Source organism: Schistocerca gregaria, chromosome 1 (genome assembly GCF_023897955.1).
Source record: "Schistocerca gregaria isolate iqSchGreg1 chromosome 1, iqSchGreg1.2, whole genome shotgun sequence".
In the NCBI taxonomy this organism is placed as follows: Eukaryota; Metazoa; Arthropoda; class Insecta; order Orthoptera; family Acrididae; genus Schistocerca; species Schistocerca gregaria.
Genome location: NC_064920.1, coordinates 969987447 through 970005459, shown reverse-complemented (window position 1 = coordinate 970005459; position 18013 = coordinate 969987447). Strand labels below are relative to the sequence as shown.

Below are 18013 nucleotides of genomic sequence, written 5' to 3'. Positions count from 1 at the left end.
TAATCGTTTCGGATCTGAAAAATGGGCCAATGATTCCCTTGGAAGAAATGGCGGCCCAGACCAGTACTTTTTGATGATGCAGGGACTCTGAGACTGCAACATGGGGCTTTTCGGTTCCCCATATGCGCCAGTTCTGTTTATTGACGAAGCCGTCCAGGTAAAAATAAGCTTCGTCAGTAAACCAAATGCTGCCCACATGCATATTGCCGTCATCAATCCTGTGCACTATATCGTTAGCGAATGTCTCTGGTGCAGCAATAGTAGCGGCGCTGAGGGGTTGCCGCGTTTGAATTTTGTATGGATAGAGGTGTAAACTTTGGCGCATGAGACGATACGTGGACGTTGGCGTCATTTGGACCGCAGCTGCAACACGGCGAACGGAAACCCGAGGCCGCTGTCGGATCACCTGCTGCACGAGCTGCACGTTGCCCTCTGTGGTTGCCGTACGCGGTCGCCCTACCTTTCCAGCACGTTCATCCGTCACATTCCCAGTCCGTTGAAATTTTTCAAACAGATCCTTTATTGTATCGCTTTTCGGTCCTTTGGTTACATTAAACCTCCGTTGAAAACTTCGTCTTGTTGCAACAACACTGTGTTCTAGATGGTGGAATTCCAACACCAGAAAAATCCTCTGTTCTAAGGAATAAACCATGTTGTCCACAGCACACTTGCACGTTGTGAACAGCACACGCTTACAGAAGAAAGACGACGTACAGAATGGCGCACCCACAGACTGCGTTGTCTTCTATATCTTTCACATCACTTGCAGCGCCATCTCTTGTTGAAAATTGTAACTACTGTAATTTCGAAAGTTTGTCCACCTGAAAATGTACTGTTGTCCCAAGCATATTGCAACAAACGGTTTATTTATATCGCTGCTCGTTTAGTTTTTATTGCCGTTTCAAATATACCAGTCATTTTTGAAACACCCTGTAAAAGTTTGTTACTCGCTCCTGTGAACAGGAACGCGTTATGCAGATATTGGTGTATCTCTCGCCTATCTAGTAAAGATAACTTCAAGATGCCTAAATAAGGCGAAACGCGTCGTTGAAAAATAAAAAAAAAATTAACCAGTACAGTAATAACACATTTGTTAACACCGGCGATGAAACGTTTAGTAAATATTTGCAATAAATGTGCTAAAATTAAAAGAATACCAACGTACACTGTTTATAGGGTGTCCCTCCTAATAATCGTCAGGCACATTTGATCTGGCCTTTCCGTAGATATACGTAATTTAGTTTTTTTCGTGTGCTCATCACATGTGTCATGCGACACCCACTGTCAACCGGGAGCGTCGGTGTGTTCCCCGTTGGAAACAAAATGATTTTGAAAGCGGAATTTTAAGTGTCCGTTCGGTAGATCGGTCCCAGATTAATCTAGGGCGATACTTGTTTTATCGGTATGGTCTAAAGGGAATAGCAAAACACGAAGAATAACCAGTACTTCAGGAACGACTGAATGGCGTTGCTGCATGGCGGCTGTACTCACGCTCGCCAGGGTGAAACACGAGGCGCTGTTGGAGTACTGCTCATCCTGCGCACCCTCGTTACTATGTACACCAATACGCACCGATGAAAACAATATCGCACTGGTCTAATTTGGTGTCGTTATGTCGAATGGGCACGAAAAATTCCATTTTAAAAATCGTTTTGTTTGCAATGGGAAACAAAGTGACGCTTTCCATTGACATTGGCGTCACATGAAACAGATGGTGAGCGGTATTTGCTTTCGTCAACAGCCGTTACACATTGAAAAAGCGAAACTGGAAATTTCTGTCGAAACACCAAAAAAAGTGCATGTCAATTATTAGGAGAAATACCCGGCAAATATTCATAACATGATGAAAAAAGAAAAAGAATCGCAACACCAAGAAGGAGTTGTGTGACATAAACGAGAATTGGTAGGCGTGCTTTTACAACTGAAAGATGATGTCTGTTCAGACTTCGCCCACTGTGAGGATGCAAATCAGGTTTGCTTTAAATACGCGTTACCTAGCTACGTTTGAGACTGGAAGCGGTGAGTTGAAGTGAGTCAAGAATACCTTTACGGCGACAAAGACGCTATTATCAACACTTTACTCAATGTGAACTAGGTCGTGTAATAGGGCCACGAGAAGCTGGATGTTCGTTCTGGAATACTACAGAAAGATTTGGGAGGAATGGAGCGACTGTACCTGATTGTTGACATCACGACAAGACCGGTCTCCGGACGACCATGTGGCACTACCATCCTGTTGGGCATATGGCTCTGCTGCATCGTACTGCATCTGCGGCAGCAATTTGAGCAGCAGTTGCAGCACAGCAACGCAACGAACTGTTACAAATCGGTTACTTTAACTACAGCTCCGAGCCAGACGCCGTATAGCGTGCAATCCACTGACCAAAACCATCGCCATTTGGCAGCGAGAGCTCGCTGGAGGGCAGAGCGGAGGACTGTCGTGTTTTCTGATGAAATATGGTTCTGCTTTGGTGTCAGCGATGGATGTGTGTTGATTATAACGAGGTCAGTTGAGGGCCTGCTGCCAACCTGTCTGCGTTCTAGACATACTGGAGGCACACCTGCAGTTAAGGTCTGGGTTGCAATAGCTTGTAACACCAGGAGCACTCACGTGGTTATCCCACGCACCGTGACTGCAAACCTTTACTTCAATCTGGTGATTCGACCTATTGTGCTGCCGTTCATGAACACTATTCCACGGGGTGTTTTCCAACAGGATAACGATGTTCGACATACCACTGTTGTAATCTAACATACTTTACAGAGTTTCGACATGTTTCCTAGGCCTGCTCGATTACCAGATGTCTCCCATTGAGCACATATGGGACATCATCAGACGACTTCAAAGTCATCTACAATCAGAATTAGCCGCCTCCGTACTGACCGACCAAGTCCCAAAAATTGACATGCGGCACCTGTGCAGCACAATGCATGCACGTTTTCATGTTTGAATTCAATATTCTGGCGGTTAATCCTTTTAGCAATGCACCAACATTTCACATTTGCAGTGGCTGATGTCATGCTTAATTAACCTGCGATCTTACAGTGCAAATCCCATAGATATATTCCCTGGGCACATGTATTACCAAAATTTCATATATTAACAGTGGCTAGCGCTTGTAACCTCGACACTCTGTAGAATAGTTGGATGACGATTCTGGGCGTGGGTTTCTATGTAAAACTTGATCTATTAAGTCTCTCTACAATGTTTAGAAGTGTGTAACATAAATTGTGAAACACCCTATGTATATAGAAAAAAATTGAACAGGCCCTCTTTGTAGGAAATTTAATGCAGTTAAATTTTGTTCTGGGATCCGTATCCACCGGTGGCCTCCGTTTTCAAGTTATTCAGGAAAACCGCATTTGAAGGTCACTTTTGTATCTTTTTATTGAATAAGTCAATTACCACGGCCTCTAACGAGAACGTATACCAGTACAGAATTTAACATCAATTTTTATACAAAATAAAATCCTGTTCCTTTTTTCTGTAGAGCTAATAGTTTTCACATTCTGAAGGAGAGAATATGAAAACTTACTTATGATATTAAAGGCGCTGCAGGTTGTATAAGACCTGTAGGTAGAGGTAGCCAAGTAACCAGATTCACAGGGTGTATCACAAAGGATGGCGCAAACGTACGCGGCTGAAAGTACACGATAATAAAAGCATAAATGTCAAGTAAATATGGTCTCCAAAACGCATACCTTATGAGCTATTAGATATTCTTAATTTTCAATATTGTGAAATAAATCTCTTATACTGCAAGGTCTACGCTTTCCATATTTTGGGAAGTGGTAGTACGGACCAAAACAATAAAAAAATGTCCAGTAAACATGTGGTCTAAAATGAATACCTTAACAGTTATGAGCACCTGTTCATCTCTGTTACTTTGGAACACAAGTCTTCTAATGAACAAGTGCTCATAATATATAAGTGTAGATACTTTTAGGTACGGTACCTTAATGAATATGCACAACATGGCGTTGCACGTTTTTTCTCTACATCTAACAGTCTTCCCACAAACAAGTCACATAATTAATTACTATCTGATGTTTTCTGCACAGTCATAACAGCACACCTAAATGGACTACATCTGACATTATAGGCTAACCATTTGTTCCTATGCGTCCACACTTCAGCACCTGAGCTGTTACCCAGGACAAAGTAAGAATTATTTGCTTGCTCTTGACGCATGTACTTCGAGGTACAAACCAATCAAAAAACATGAATTTTAATAGCTGTAATTATTAGTCTGCAAATAACGTAAATACTGACCGGTGTAAGGTTCTTCAGTATAGCACCCTCAGTCACTAATGTAAATATCTCCACTTACACAATTGACGCATGGTGCAGGGAATGGCAATTGAAATGTAAAGAAGTTTAATGTGCTGCGAATACGCAGAAAGAAAGATCCTTTATCATTTAGCTACAATATAGCAGGTCAGCAACTGGAATAGTTAATTCCATAAATTATCTGAGAGTAGGCACCAGGAGTGATTTAAAATGGAAAGACCATATAAAATTAATCGTCGGCATAGCAGTTGCCAGACTGAGACTCATTGGAAGAATCTTAAGGAAATGCAATCCGAAAACAAAGGAAGTAGGTTACAGTACACTTGTTCGCCCACTGCTTGAATACTACTCACGGGTTGGTATCAGTACCAGGTGGGATTGATAGAAGAGATAGACAAGATCCAACGGAGAGCAGGGCGCTTCGTTACAGGATCATTTAGTAATCGCGAAAGCGTTACGGAGATGATAGATAAACTACAGTGGAAGACTCTGCAAGAGAGACGCTCAGTAGCTCTGTACGGGCTCTTGTTGAAGTTTCAAGCACATACCTTCACCGAGGAGTCAAGCAGTATATTGCTCCCTGCTGCGTATATCTCGCGAAGAGACCATGAGGATAAAATCAGAGAGATTAGAGCCCACACAGAGGTATACCGACAATCTTTCTTTCCACGAACAATACGAGACTGGGACAGAAAGGAGAACCGATAGAGGTACTCAAAGTACCCTCCGCCACACACCGTGGGGTGGCTTGCAGAGTATGGATGTAGATGTAGATATATCTGTACCGCAATTGAAAATTTGTGTTAATCTGCTTTATATTTGTGTATACAACACTTTTTCTGGTATAGAGCCTATATAGACTAGAAGAAAAAAGTTAATAATTAAACACAACATACACGGCTCACTTAAGTCCTTGTAACGTTCGAAATATTCATTACTTACGATTAGTTAGTCATCTCGAATTAGTTTATGAGCCTCTACACCTGTATAAATTTAGTCCTGAATGTCTGGGTCACACTAGTTTACACAGAGTTTAATTTCGGCGACCTGAAATTCTCAATCAAAGATGAAGCATACACTCGAGATACGCCCACAGAGGGTGTTGGTGGTACTCACAGGGTGTGTGGCTGGGGGTGAATGCCGTGCTGGATGTGGGCGGAGCAGCGGCAGTGCTTCTGCGGCAGGCCGGGCTCGTGCGCCTCCCACCAGCACTCGCAGTCCTCGAGCGGCTCTGCGGTCGTGGTCGTGGCCGTCGTGGTCGCGGTCGTGGTCGTGGCCGCCGGCAGCTCGGTGGCGACGCCGCTGCACGCCAGCAAGGCGAGGGCCGCCACTGCCCGCAGCAAGTCGCGCTTCAGCCTCCTCATCGTCCGGACCTGTGGCAGAGACGCGGCGCGACTCAGCACGGACGCACTTCTCACGATCTGACGGCCCGCGGCGGCCGTCGAGGACGCTCCAGTTGGCGGGCTGGAGTGGGGGCAGGGCCGGCCCTGTCAGCGTCACTGGCCACGTCAAAAAGCGTGCAGAGCGTCCTGCGGCTGCTATCTCCCGTTCGGCACTATCTTCCGTACTACTGCTTACGCGTGACACACGCGGGCTCACAACGTAACCGTGCCACTCTGAAATAAGATGGACATCTCCTTACTGGAACTTCCTAGCAGATTAAAACTGTTTGCCGGACAGAGACTCGAACTCGGGACCTTTGCCTTTCACGGGTAAGTGCTCTACCAACTGAGCTACCCAAGCACGACTCACAGCTTTACTTCTGCCAGTACCTCGTCTCCTACGTTCCACACTTTACAGAAGCTCTCCTGCGAACCTTGCAGAACTACCACTCCTGAAACAAAGGATATTGCGGAGACATGGGTCAGCCACAGCCTAGGGGATGTTTCCAGAATGAGATTTTCACTCTGCAGCGGAGTGTGCTGTCTCGGTCCGGCACACAGTTTCAATCTGCCAGGAAGTTTCATATCAGCGCACACTCCGCTGTAGAGTAAAATTAACATTCTGGAGATCTTCATTTTTGTTGTTTTGCCGTAAAAGCCGAGCCCCCATCCTCAAACTCCGAGCTCTCATCGATATACTAATCCTGATTTTTTTGAATAAGTTTGCAGTCCGCAGCTTCGTATAAGCAGCAATCAAATGAAACCAAACACCCGCCATAATACGCGAGGTGACTAAAGTTGTGGAGGGCAATATTCAAATGACGGTAGTGCCGGGTATACAAGCTATAAAAGGGAGGTGCAATGACGGAGTTGTCATTTCCACCCAGATGATCCATGCGTACAGGTTTCCGACGTGATTATGGCCGCACGACGGGAATTAAGACTTTGAACGCTACAGGCATGGAACTCCCGTTTCTGAAATAGTTAGGGAATTCAATATTCCGAGACTCACAGTGTCAAGAGTATGCCAGAATACCAAATCTCTGTCGTTACCTCTTACTATATGCAACACATTGGCCGATTGCCTTTACTTAACGACCGAGAGCAGCAGCGTTTGCGATTTCAGTGTTGAGAGACAAGCAACGCTGAGTGAAATAACCACAAAAATCAATGTGGGACGTACGACGAATGCATCCGTTAGGACAAGTCGGCGAAATTTGGCGCTAATGGGCTGTGGTAGCGGGCGACCGATACCAGAGCCTTTGCAACTGCACGACACTCCTCTCCTGGACTCGGAACCACATGGGTTGGGCTGGAAAATCCTCACCTGTTTCGATGAGTTCCGCTTTCAGTTCGTAAGAGCTGATGGTAGGGTTAGAGTGCAGCGTAGACCGCACTAAGCCACGAACGTAAGTCGACAACATGCAAAATGGTGGGGGTTCCATAATGGCCATGGATTGTGTTTACATGGAATTGACTAGATGCTCTGGTCCTACCGAACCGATCATTGATGGGAAACAATTTTACACTTGCAGACCATTCATGGACTTTTCACAAACGACGATGTCATTTCACCAGATCACAGTTGTTCGCGGTTGGTTTGAAGAACTTCCTGAACAGTTCGAGCGAATTATTTGGCTACACAGGCCACCGGACATAAATCCCATAGAACATTTATAGGACGTGTTCGAAATGTGATTTCGTACACAAAATCGTGCACCGGCAACAATTTCGAAATTATGGCCGGATGTAGGGCTAGTATGATTCAATATTTTTGCAGAGGACTTCCAACGACTTGTTGAGTCCATGCAACGGCGAGCTGCCGCACTACAGATGGCAAAAGGAGATCCGATACGATGTTAGGAGGAAAACCCATTACTTTTGTCACCCCAGTCCACACAGTCCGCTCGACATTTGGCCCCCTCTGCTGTTAAATTTCGATACTGTGACCCCTGTGCTACATCACAGGTGCATGCAGTCGTCGAGTTATGTTCTTGGATTTTAGCTGACTTGTCTAATTTCTTTGTCCGCCCATGACATGGAAGAAAGGAAAGAAGAGCACAGAGGTGTGGTTCGTTTTCTACTGGGTGAGGGTGCTGGAGGACGTGAAATTCGTCGTCGCATGCCTATAGTGCTCGGAGCCATTTGAACCGTTTTTTGAGACAAATACACTCCTGGAAATGGAAAAAAGAACACATTGACACCGGTGTGTCAGACCCACCATACTTGCTCCGGACACTGCGAGAGGGCTGTACAAGCAATGATCACACGCACGGCACAGCGGACACACCAGGAACCGCGGTGTTGGCCGTCGAATGGCGCTAGCTGCGCAGCATTTGTGCACCGCCGCCGTCAGTGTCAGCCAGTTTGCCGTGGCATACGGAGCTCCATCGCAGTCTTTAACACTGGTAGCATGCCGCGACAGCGTGGACGTGAACCGTATGTGCAGTTGACGGACTATGAGCGAGGGCGTATAGTGGGCATGCGGGAGGCTGGGTGGACGTACCGCCGAATTGCTCAACACGTGGGGCGTGAGGTCTCCACAGTACATCGATGTTGTCGCCAGTGGTCGGCGGATGGTGCACGTGCCCGTCGACCTGGGACGGACCGCAGCGACGCACGGATGCACGCCAAGACCGTAGGATCCTACGCAGTGCCGTAGGGGACCGCACCGCCACTTCCCAGCAAATTAGGGACACTGTTGCTCCTGGGGTATCGGCGAGGACCATTCGCAACCGTCTCCATGAAGCTGGGCTACGGTCCCGCACAACGTTAGGCCGTCTTCCGCTCACGCCCCAACATCGTGCAGCCCGCCACCAGTGGTGTCGCGACAGGCGTGAATGGAGGGACGAATGGAGACGTGTCGTCTTCAGCGATGAGAGTCGCTTCTGCCTTGGTGCCAATGATGGTCGTATGCGTGTTTGGCGTCGTGCAGGTGAGCGCCACAATCAGGACTGCATACGACCGAGGCACACAGGGCCAACACCCGGCATCATGGTGTGGGGAGCGATCACCTACACTGGCCGTACACCTCTGGTGATCGTCGAGTTGACATTGAATAGTGCACGGTACATCCAAACCGTCATCGAACCCATCGTTCTACCATTCCTAGATCGGCAAGGGAACTTGCTGTTCCAACAGGACAATGCACGTCCGCATGTATCCCGTGCCACCCAACGTGCTCTAGAAGGTGTAAGTCAACTACCCTGGCCAGCAAGATCTCCGGATCTGTCCCCCATTGAGCATGTTTGGGACTGGATGAGGCGTCGTCTCACGCGGTCTGCACGTCCAGCACGAACGCTGGTCCAACTGAGGCGCCAGGTGGAAATGGCTTGGCAAGCCGTTCCACAGGACTACATCCAGCATCTCTACGATCGTCTCCATGGGAGAATAGCAGCCTGCATTGCTGCGAAAGGTGGATATACACTGTACTAGTGCCGACATTGTGCATGCTCTGTTGCCTGTGTCTATGTGCCTGTGGTTCTGTCAGTGTGATCATGTGATGTATCTGACCCCAGGAATGTGTCAATAAAGTTTCCACTTCCTGGGACAATGAATTCACGGTGTTCTTATTTCAATTTCCAGGAGTGTAGAAATGGAACTTTTATTCAAAGATTATAATTACGCCGAAGTCAGCGAGATTCATGATGATCTCCTGCACATTACGAAAGAGGAACACCATTGTTAATGCGGCGCGTGATCATCAAGGAGAGCGGTGCATGCTCTGACACGTTCTCCCATGCTGACCACTAGGTTAGCGGTGGTAGGGCGTTCCATTCCTCAACCTATGCGGCGGTTGTATGGCCGTTAGTGTATGTGGACATGATGACGTGTTGCAGTATGACTTAACAACGCATCCTATTTGTGCTCAGTAGGATTTAAGTTCGGGGGATCCGCAGCTCAGTCCGTTTGCCGAACATTTTCTCGTTCCAAGAACTCCTCCGCATGCTCTGTTCGATATGGTCCCGCATTGTCATCCGTAAAAATGAAGTCGAGACATAATGCATCCCAGAAAAGACGCACGTGGCAGTTAGTGTCCCGTGTTCAAAGATTTCGAGGTCAATACGCCAAAGCAACGCCTCCCCACAAAATATCAGCTGGGCAATCAAAACGGTTATATTGGACAATATTCCTGTGTGCACTGGGTGTTTCCCCTCTCCACATATGAAGGTACGGCCAGTAGTGTCGAACATGATTGTTTTGGTAGTCCAGTTGCTATGGCACGGGGGAGGCACGGTGTTGCATGAACATACTGACCTGTAAATCTCTGAACACGGTACGCTCAACAATATACGTTATTGTGATACTGCACTCCTTCCACGTTTGCGTCTTCCGGGTGTGCATTCGGCGCTGACTTCATATTTATGGATGAGAATGCGCGATCTGGATCAAACTACGCAGGTGTAGGAACTCTTGGAACGAGAGGATATTCGGTATATGGACTAGCCGGCCCGGTCTCCGGCTAAAATCCCGTCGAGCACATGTGGGAACCGTTGGGGTACGGACTGCAACACGTCTACATGCACGAGCGGCCATCCAGCAGCCGCCAACCGCGCTGTTGGACAAATGGAACACCCTTCCACAACAGCTCGTTGCCAAACTCGTGGCCAGCTTCGGAGCACATTAGGGACCCCACATTACCGTCCGTGGTAGTCACACACCCTGTTAAGAAAAATTAGCCGTCTTCCCTAATGTCCAGAGGACCATCATAAATCGCGGCATCAGTGTCATTATTGCTTTTGAATAAAATTTCAGTGTTATTATGTAAGTAGGCTGTTTAGGTTTTTAGATTGGTAACGCCACGTAGCGCTCTGTAGGAAAATCACTGGCTGTGCTGCGTGCATTCTGTGGCTGGTTTGCATTGTTGGAATTTGGTATTGTAGTGTTGGGCAGTTGGCTATTAACAGCACGTAGCGTTGCGCAGTTGGAGGTGAGCCGCCAGCAATGGTGGATGTGGGGAGTGAGATGGTGGAGTTTTGAGAGCGGATGATCTGGACAGAGACAGTGAATTTGTAAAACTGGATATCATGAACTGATATATATAATGACTTTTGAACACTATTAAGGCAAATACATTGTTTGTTTTCTATCAAAATCTTTCATTTGCTAACTATGCCTATTAGTAGTTAGTGCCTTCAGAAGTTTGTTTATTTAGATGGCAGTAGTGGCGCTCACTATATTGCAGTAGCTTGAGTAACGAAGATTTTTGTGACGTAAGTGATTTGTAAAACGTATAGGTTAATGTTAGTCAGGGCCATTCTTTTGTAGGGATTATTGAAAGTCAGATTCCGTTGCGCTAAAAATATTCTGTGTCATTTTAAGCACAGTCATGTATAATTTTTCTAAGGGGACATTACAATTATTGTCTTCGAATTAAATTCCTTTTTGTCTCATTGCACATTTCTTTCAGTTACTTTGTGTACTATACTACAGGAGTTCTTTCTGTGTACGGTGCAAGATTCATAGAGCTATGTTACTTAGCAGTGACATCGGACGAAAGTTACTTTCATCCTTAAATTCTGCTCACCACTGAGCATACTTTATCAACTTTCTATAAGCGATCCACGTTTTCGTATGTGATTTCTCTTTTAGACCTATTTCACAGCATTAAGAACATTCGTAGGTTTTTCCAGAATGAGATTTTCACTCCGTAGCGGAGTGTGCGCCGTTATGAAACTTCCTGGCAGATTAAAACTGTGTGCCCGGCCGAGACTCGAACTCGGGACCTTTGCCTTTCGCGGGCAGGTGCTCTACCATCTGAGCTACCGAAGCACGACTCACGCCCGGTACTCACAGCTTTACTTCTGCCAGTATCTCGTCTCCTACCTTCCAAACTTTACAGAAGCTCTTCTGCGAACCTTGCAGAACTAGCACTCCTGAAAGAAAGGATATAGCGGAGACATGGCTTAGCCACAGCCTGAAGTAGAAGTATTAACCACCTCCTGTTCACAGTGACACAATAGGTTTTGTGTGCTATAGCTTCCATACAGTAATTCTGGGAAGCCTGATACTAAACGTACTTTTCGATACTGTCACTGAAAAGCATTCTGAAGCAACTTAGTATAACAATCGATGTGCAATGTCGAAATACCTCGTTACCAGCTATTTGTTTCTTCCAAAAGCTGATGTTTTAATTAATATTAATTAATCCAAACACTGATGCAAATGCATCGACAATTTACGAACTACGGTGCCGTGAAAAAAAATTCAAATTTTTAGTCTATGAAGGAAACCCAAACACAGTTTGATATATTCTGACTTTTTTATACTCATTTTCGTTATGTTTTAGCCCTTCCAACATGTCAACCCAGTTCACTCAGTGTATTATAAACATGATATTAAATGCAGAATCGTCATACAGTGGAGGTCTCTGGTTTAATTGTGATTCAATGAATTATAGTTATAACTAGCATTCACTGTACAAATGTTCATTTGATTCATAAAACACTTCGTAATTCTGCCGTAGATGTTAGTTAACGCCATAAACATAACATCACAAGCCACCACAGTGAAAGAAGCCGCTTCAGCTGAAACTGGGTTGGTGTGTCCAGTTCTGAAGAGCTTTCAGTCAATTGGGCGAACTATCAACAGAATGACGGGAGCAATAACTTCGGATGGTTACTTTGTGCTGAATGGTAGTACAGAAGACTTAGCAGAGTTTTTGTTTGTTTTTCAGCCATTCAACATTACTTCGAACATATAACCCGGTGCACGTGCAATAGTGTACAAACATTATGCAGAGGTTTTGTTTGTTTTTGAACGATTTGAAATCACCTTACAGATTTGAGGGGCAGTCAAATGAAAATAGAACACCCACCACAACTGTACCATGGAATGATTGGACTCGAAAGTAATCACTACACTAGTTAAGACATTTACCCCACTGGGAGAGGAGACGATCAATTCCTGTTGCGTAGAACGCGGTCGGTCGGCGACGGATCCATAACCGCACACATTCTGGCACTTTCTTGTCCAACTGAAACTGACTGTAGACACGTTTCTCTTCAGGTCTCCCACGATTTGAAAACGACAAAGTGGAAGATCCGGTCTGTACGGAGGGTGTTTGCTATGTTTCCCAACCAAATCGCTGACCCGGAGCCTTAGTCCGATTGGCATTTTAGGGGCGGGCGTCATCAAGCAACAGGATGATTCTGTGAGACAGCATTCCTGGGCGATCTAATTTCATGGCGCATCGCAGCCTCTGCAGAGCGTCTTCATAGCGCTGTTCATGGTTTGTGGTTCCGCGTTCGAGGAGATTGACGAGTAGGGGGGCTCCTGCAGTTGAAGAAGAAGATCATCATGACCTACAGGAACTTGTGTGAACAGCTTTGGAGGGAGGAGGGATGATTCCACTGTTGTATTTGCAGTTTACCCTCGGGCTCGAAATGGCGTTACCACGTTTCGTCCCTTGTGACAATACAGGACAGAAATGCACACAGTTCCTCGTTGTACCACTGCAGATGACTCGGACTTGGCGCCATCCTATCTATCTTCTGTCTCTCCGTCTGGTGATGCAGCACCCACTGCACCCAAATTTTCCGGTAATGCAAGTGATCTTTGATAAACGCATGCACGAAGTCATGGCTAATGCCGACCTAAACGCGAATTTTATTCTCCGCGCTTCGTCAGTCTCCTCGGATAGTGCTATCAATCTGCCTCTTCACATCAGGTATAATGGCTTGCTGGGTCTTTTCTGGGCGCGGATCGTCTTGCAGTAATGTGCGCCCTTCCCGAATATCATCTGCCACTCGTGCAGACACGTCAGAGACGTGTGTGGGACTAACCTAAGGACATCACACACATCCATGGCCGAGGCAGGATTCGAACCTGCGACCGTAGCGGTCGCGCGGTTCCAGACTGTAGCGCCTAGAACCGCTCGGTCAGACTGGCCGGTTATTTGTCTCGTTGCGTACTTCTTTCAGTTACCTTATGTTACTATGCTAGAACTTCTTTCTGTGTGTGGCTCATCTTTCACAGAGTGACACATCATGCGATAGTTGCTTTCCTCATTAAATTTTGCACACCAGTGAGCAACTAAAAAGAATAATTTCAAGCAAATTCATGTAGTAGACGAAAGTGTCTGCTATGTTTTCCAGAACCAATTTTTATCACGTTAAACTTTAGGTTACGGTGTAGCAAAGGTATAGTTGGAATACTTGCAATAGAAGTTTGATTTGCAAACCAGCGGAGAATTCAGTATGCCAGGAAATTCCAGGATAAAATGAGATCCATTCAGTGCATTAGATATTTTGTTCTGTCTAAGTGGAGAAGTTATTTAGAGTTTCCATAGAGGAAGCGAGAGTCGCTGCTCAGTAGGTGGTGTCACGTCACCTCTAGCTTTCACACTTCCTAAGGTACTGAAGACGGAGTGTCTGGCTAACGACGTCAGCACAAGTACGGGAAGCCGAAGATGCCAGTGACCTGACCGGCCTGTCTGAGAACGTGCATAAGTGGAGAAGATGCAACGCCTTCGTTAATTAAATGGATAAAACACGGCAAATGGAAGAGACAGTGCAATTCTCACTTGTCGAAGTGTGAATTACCGCAAGTAGCTTAATTTAATCCCGTAAATCGCGATAATTAATGAATTAAAGATTGGAAAACACTTAGGTGGGGAGAAATGGGAATTAAACCTCTTGGTAGCTAATTTTACCCTTCTGTTGGGAGACAGAGAAGTACAACCAGGGAGGTAGCTGATTGATCTGGAAGGAGAAGGAGATATTTCGCATTGAAGATGACTTTATAAATCTCTGGGTCACTTTTGGCAGTGAAAGGTGATAGATTTTTACATTGATCAATGATTCCATTTTATGCTTACCATATGTTCTGATGATAAAGTATATCATTCAGTTCAATAGCGAGCTCTTCTACAGACATGATGATTTATATCATTGTGTCTGACTGTATTAGTTATTTAATGAGTATCTTAATAATAAATGTAACTTTTTTCAGACGATGTTCTTTCCTGGGGTGCATCCTAGTGACGACCTTGCATAGAACCTAAAATGAATATTCCACGTCTACAATTTCAGCAATGAATACAGGAAGATCAGTGTTTTTTAACGACGTCAAGACCGAGAAGGAAGATCAAGACCGATATACTCAATTTGTTCCTCGAACATTGTTCCACTGTAGTAGGTCCTAATATGAGGCCTCCGCTCAATCGTCTTATGCAAGCCAGAATAAAGGACTCTTGGCATAAATGATCGTGGGATCGATAGGTATAGATCATGAAATGAATTTGCCCGCCTCTACCAGGAGGTCATCGTTCTTTTCTTGGGCAGGTAAGCGTTCTAAGGGAGTAGAAACGTTATTCCCGTTTTCAAGAGTAGTTATCAAACAGGGGCATCTAACTGTAGACCTACAATACTAATGTAATCTGCAGTAAAGTTTTTGAATGCTTCATTTGATTTCGTATCCGGCCCTAATATCTTCTCTGCACGAATCAACACAAGATGCGCAAATGACGTTGTTCTGAAACTGAACTCACTTTGTTTGTCCTTGAACTGCAGAAGGCAGTAGAAAAGGGTGCTCTGTTTGATTAGATGTCCCATAATTCCGGGAAGGCATTATATGGAGTTTCGCAGTGTCGCCTGCTGAACAAAGCACGGACTAACAGATTATCACGGCACCTTTACCTCCCTGCTGATGCAGTTCAACTTGTTCATCTGAACAAGACGAAATCGTCAGCTGCGAAAGCGACACTGAGTTTGCTGCATTCTGAAGTGTTGCAACAATTTCCTTTCATATCACCATGGATTGCAATCCCACTCATTAACTTTGGTTTTGTTTCACCTAATTCTTCCTCGATATACAGATCAATCAGCAGAGGAGAAATACTGCATTCCTGCCTTAGAACCTTTTTAATACGATCATCTCTTTGTCTTATTTCCCCTGGGTTCCTGCGTCTATTGGTCGTAGTATCATTCTTTTCAAATAACTTATTCTAATTTTTATGAAGATTTCAGTCTTGCGCGACTCTACGTATACCCGATTCTTCTAGAGCGACAAGTCTTTTACCAGACTCATGTTTCGGTTACCACGAACAATGTGAGAACATATTCGGTGGTGTCGTTACGTTTATTGAAGCCACGTTGATAGCAATATAACCCTTTCCACCCTGAGAAAAATTTTCTAAGAAGTTTATCTGATAGGTACCAGTTTCTGTACTTTATTACCTCTGGAATTAGGTAAAAATACTGAAAAAATGCTCATGGTGATAGTTTGTTCAAGAAGTAACTAGCACGATCATGTTACTCAAAACACATACATATATAATATCCAAAAGGAACTTCATGCATGTGTTTGGATACCTTACATTAGTTAAATGAAACATTGCAAGTCTAAGATAATGCAGGAATTGCCTTAAATTAACAAAATATAAGAAAACATATTGTATTCTTGTCAAAGTTTGAAACGATCTGTTGCTCTCTGGTGGTGACAATACTGAACAAAAGAACAGCCAAAAAGAAGCCGTGAACTTGCAGAATTGTTACAGTCTGGAGTTACACAGGAAAGCTATGACGCTGAGCCACAACAAACGTAAAATAGAATCCGCACAATAATTCAGGTCAGGGTGGAAAGGGATAAAATATCTTCAATCTTCTTTTCCACTGTTTTGTATATTAGTCTTGTCAGTAACTTGAATCCACTAGTTAGTAACCTGATTCTTCTCCGATTTGTCAACCCTGGCATTCATCGGAATGGCATTGATAGCATTCTTTCGAAAGAACGATAGTTTCTACTCTCTTAGATTGCCGGCCGCGGTGGTCTCGCGGTTCTAGGCGCGCAGTCCGGAACCGTGCGACTGCTACGGTCGCAGGTTCGAATCCTGCCTCGGGCATGGATGTGTGTGGTGTCCTTAGGTTAGTTAGGTTTAAGTAGTTCTAAATTATAAGGGACTGATGACCACAGCAGTTGAGTCCCATAGTGCTCAGAGCCATTTGAACCATTTTTTACTCTCTTAGATTACACACTCTACCTTGAATAATCGTTTGCATTGCACTTCCTCAAATTATTTTAGAAATTCCGAGTGTACGCTCGAATACCTATCTTTTCGGAATGTACTCCGAAAGTAGCCATTAAAAATTAATTAATTCTATGCAGTTTCCCATTTCCACTTTGGGCAATATGAAACGTTACGAAGCCGGGCGTTAGTGTATCTCGAAGGTCACAGGATCATGCCTAAAATCATGATGGGATACTGCATTTCTATTAATTCACAAAGAAATTCTCCACAAACATTTTCATCTTAAAAAGTATTCGCAAAAATATCGCTTTTGAGCATGATAAAACTGACGTAGTGGGATTTGTAGAACGGCATCGATACAGATTCTTTGTAGAAGTACCGTAAGCAGGAATGGAGTAATAGTCGTCACACTCAGGTGCTAGCGAATGATCTATTACAAGATCCTAAGGAAATGTTAAGTCAACGAACTGGCCTAAACCTTTCGTTCAAGATATTGTAGATATGTATACTACTAAAACTGAAGACAGCAGACAGAAAGCAGGAAGTTTAAATCGCACATTTAAAAATATACTGTTCAAAATAATTAGGGGAACGCATGTATCAACGTGGGGTGTTCTAAATCTGTTTTGATACAGGTGGTACCGGTGGTCTTATTGCACTGACTGTGAGATTCGCTTTCAATGTTGACAACAATTAAAATCATTCCCTCTCTACTGGCTGTGTTATATTTTAGTGTCAGGTGCCCTTCCAGGAGGAAGTGAGTACAGGCGTCCGACTGTTTTCTACTGAGGTACACAGGTGGCAGTTGTCATTTGTGGACGTTGTATTTAACGGAGTGTAAGTTGCAAGGCCGATCTGTTTGATCCATAATGAATGGACTTGCATTCTGTTGCTGCGGATGCCAATGTCTCTCCATGTGTCCTCCTTAGATTGTAGACACGCTGCAGGGAGACAGGTCAGTACATAAGGCGGTTGGACGCTTTACAGCACCAACTGGACATCTCTTCTTTGCGACGTCGTACGTATACCGTCAGAGCACTGCAAGACACGCTCAGATTGGTGACTGGAGCCGCTATGTCCGATCCGATCTGACTTTAATGGATAGGTCAGGAGAAAGGACCTTACGATCCAGACGTCCGGACCTGAGTAGTCCGCTTGAGAAGATACAGGGTGTTTCAAAAATGACCGGTATATTTGAAACGGCAATAAAAAGTAAACGAGCAGCGATAGAAATACACCGTTTGTTGCAATATGCTTAGGACAACAGTACATTTGCAGGCAGACAAACTTTCGAAATTACAGTAGTTACAATTGTCAACAACAGAGGGCGCATCGGTCTGGGAAACTCTATAGTACGATATTTTCCACATA

At 44.9% G+C, this 18013-nt stretch overlaps 1 protein-coding gene across 4 annotated transcripts in view; it reads right to left on the bottom strand.

The window, feature by feature from the left end:
* Positions 1–18013, bottom strand: part of LOC126276649 (probable glycoprotein hormone G-protein coupled receptor) — a 1482411-nt gene that overhangs the window by 707729 nt on the left and 756669 nt on the right. For 3 of the 4 annotated variants that reach the window (XM_049977295.1, XM_049977293.1, XM_049977296.1), the window contains one exon: positions 5408–5664. In XM_049977295.1, the coding sequence (XP_049833252.1) occupies positions 5408–5655 (248 nt within the window). In that variant the 5' untranslated portion in view covers positions 5656–5664. Of the gene's footprint in view, positions 1–5407; positions 5686–18013 lie in introns of those variants that run through there. The other variant, XM_049977294.1, reaches the window with a different exon arrangement.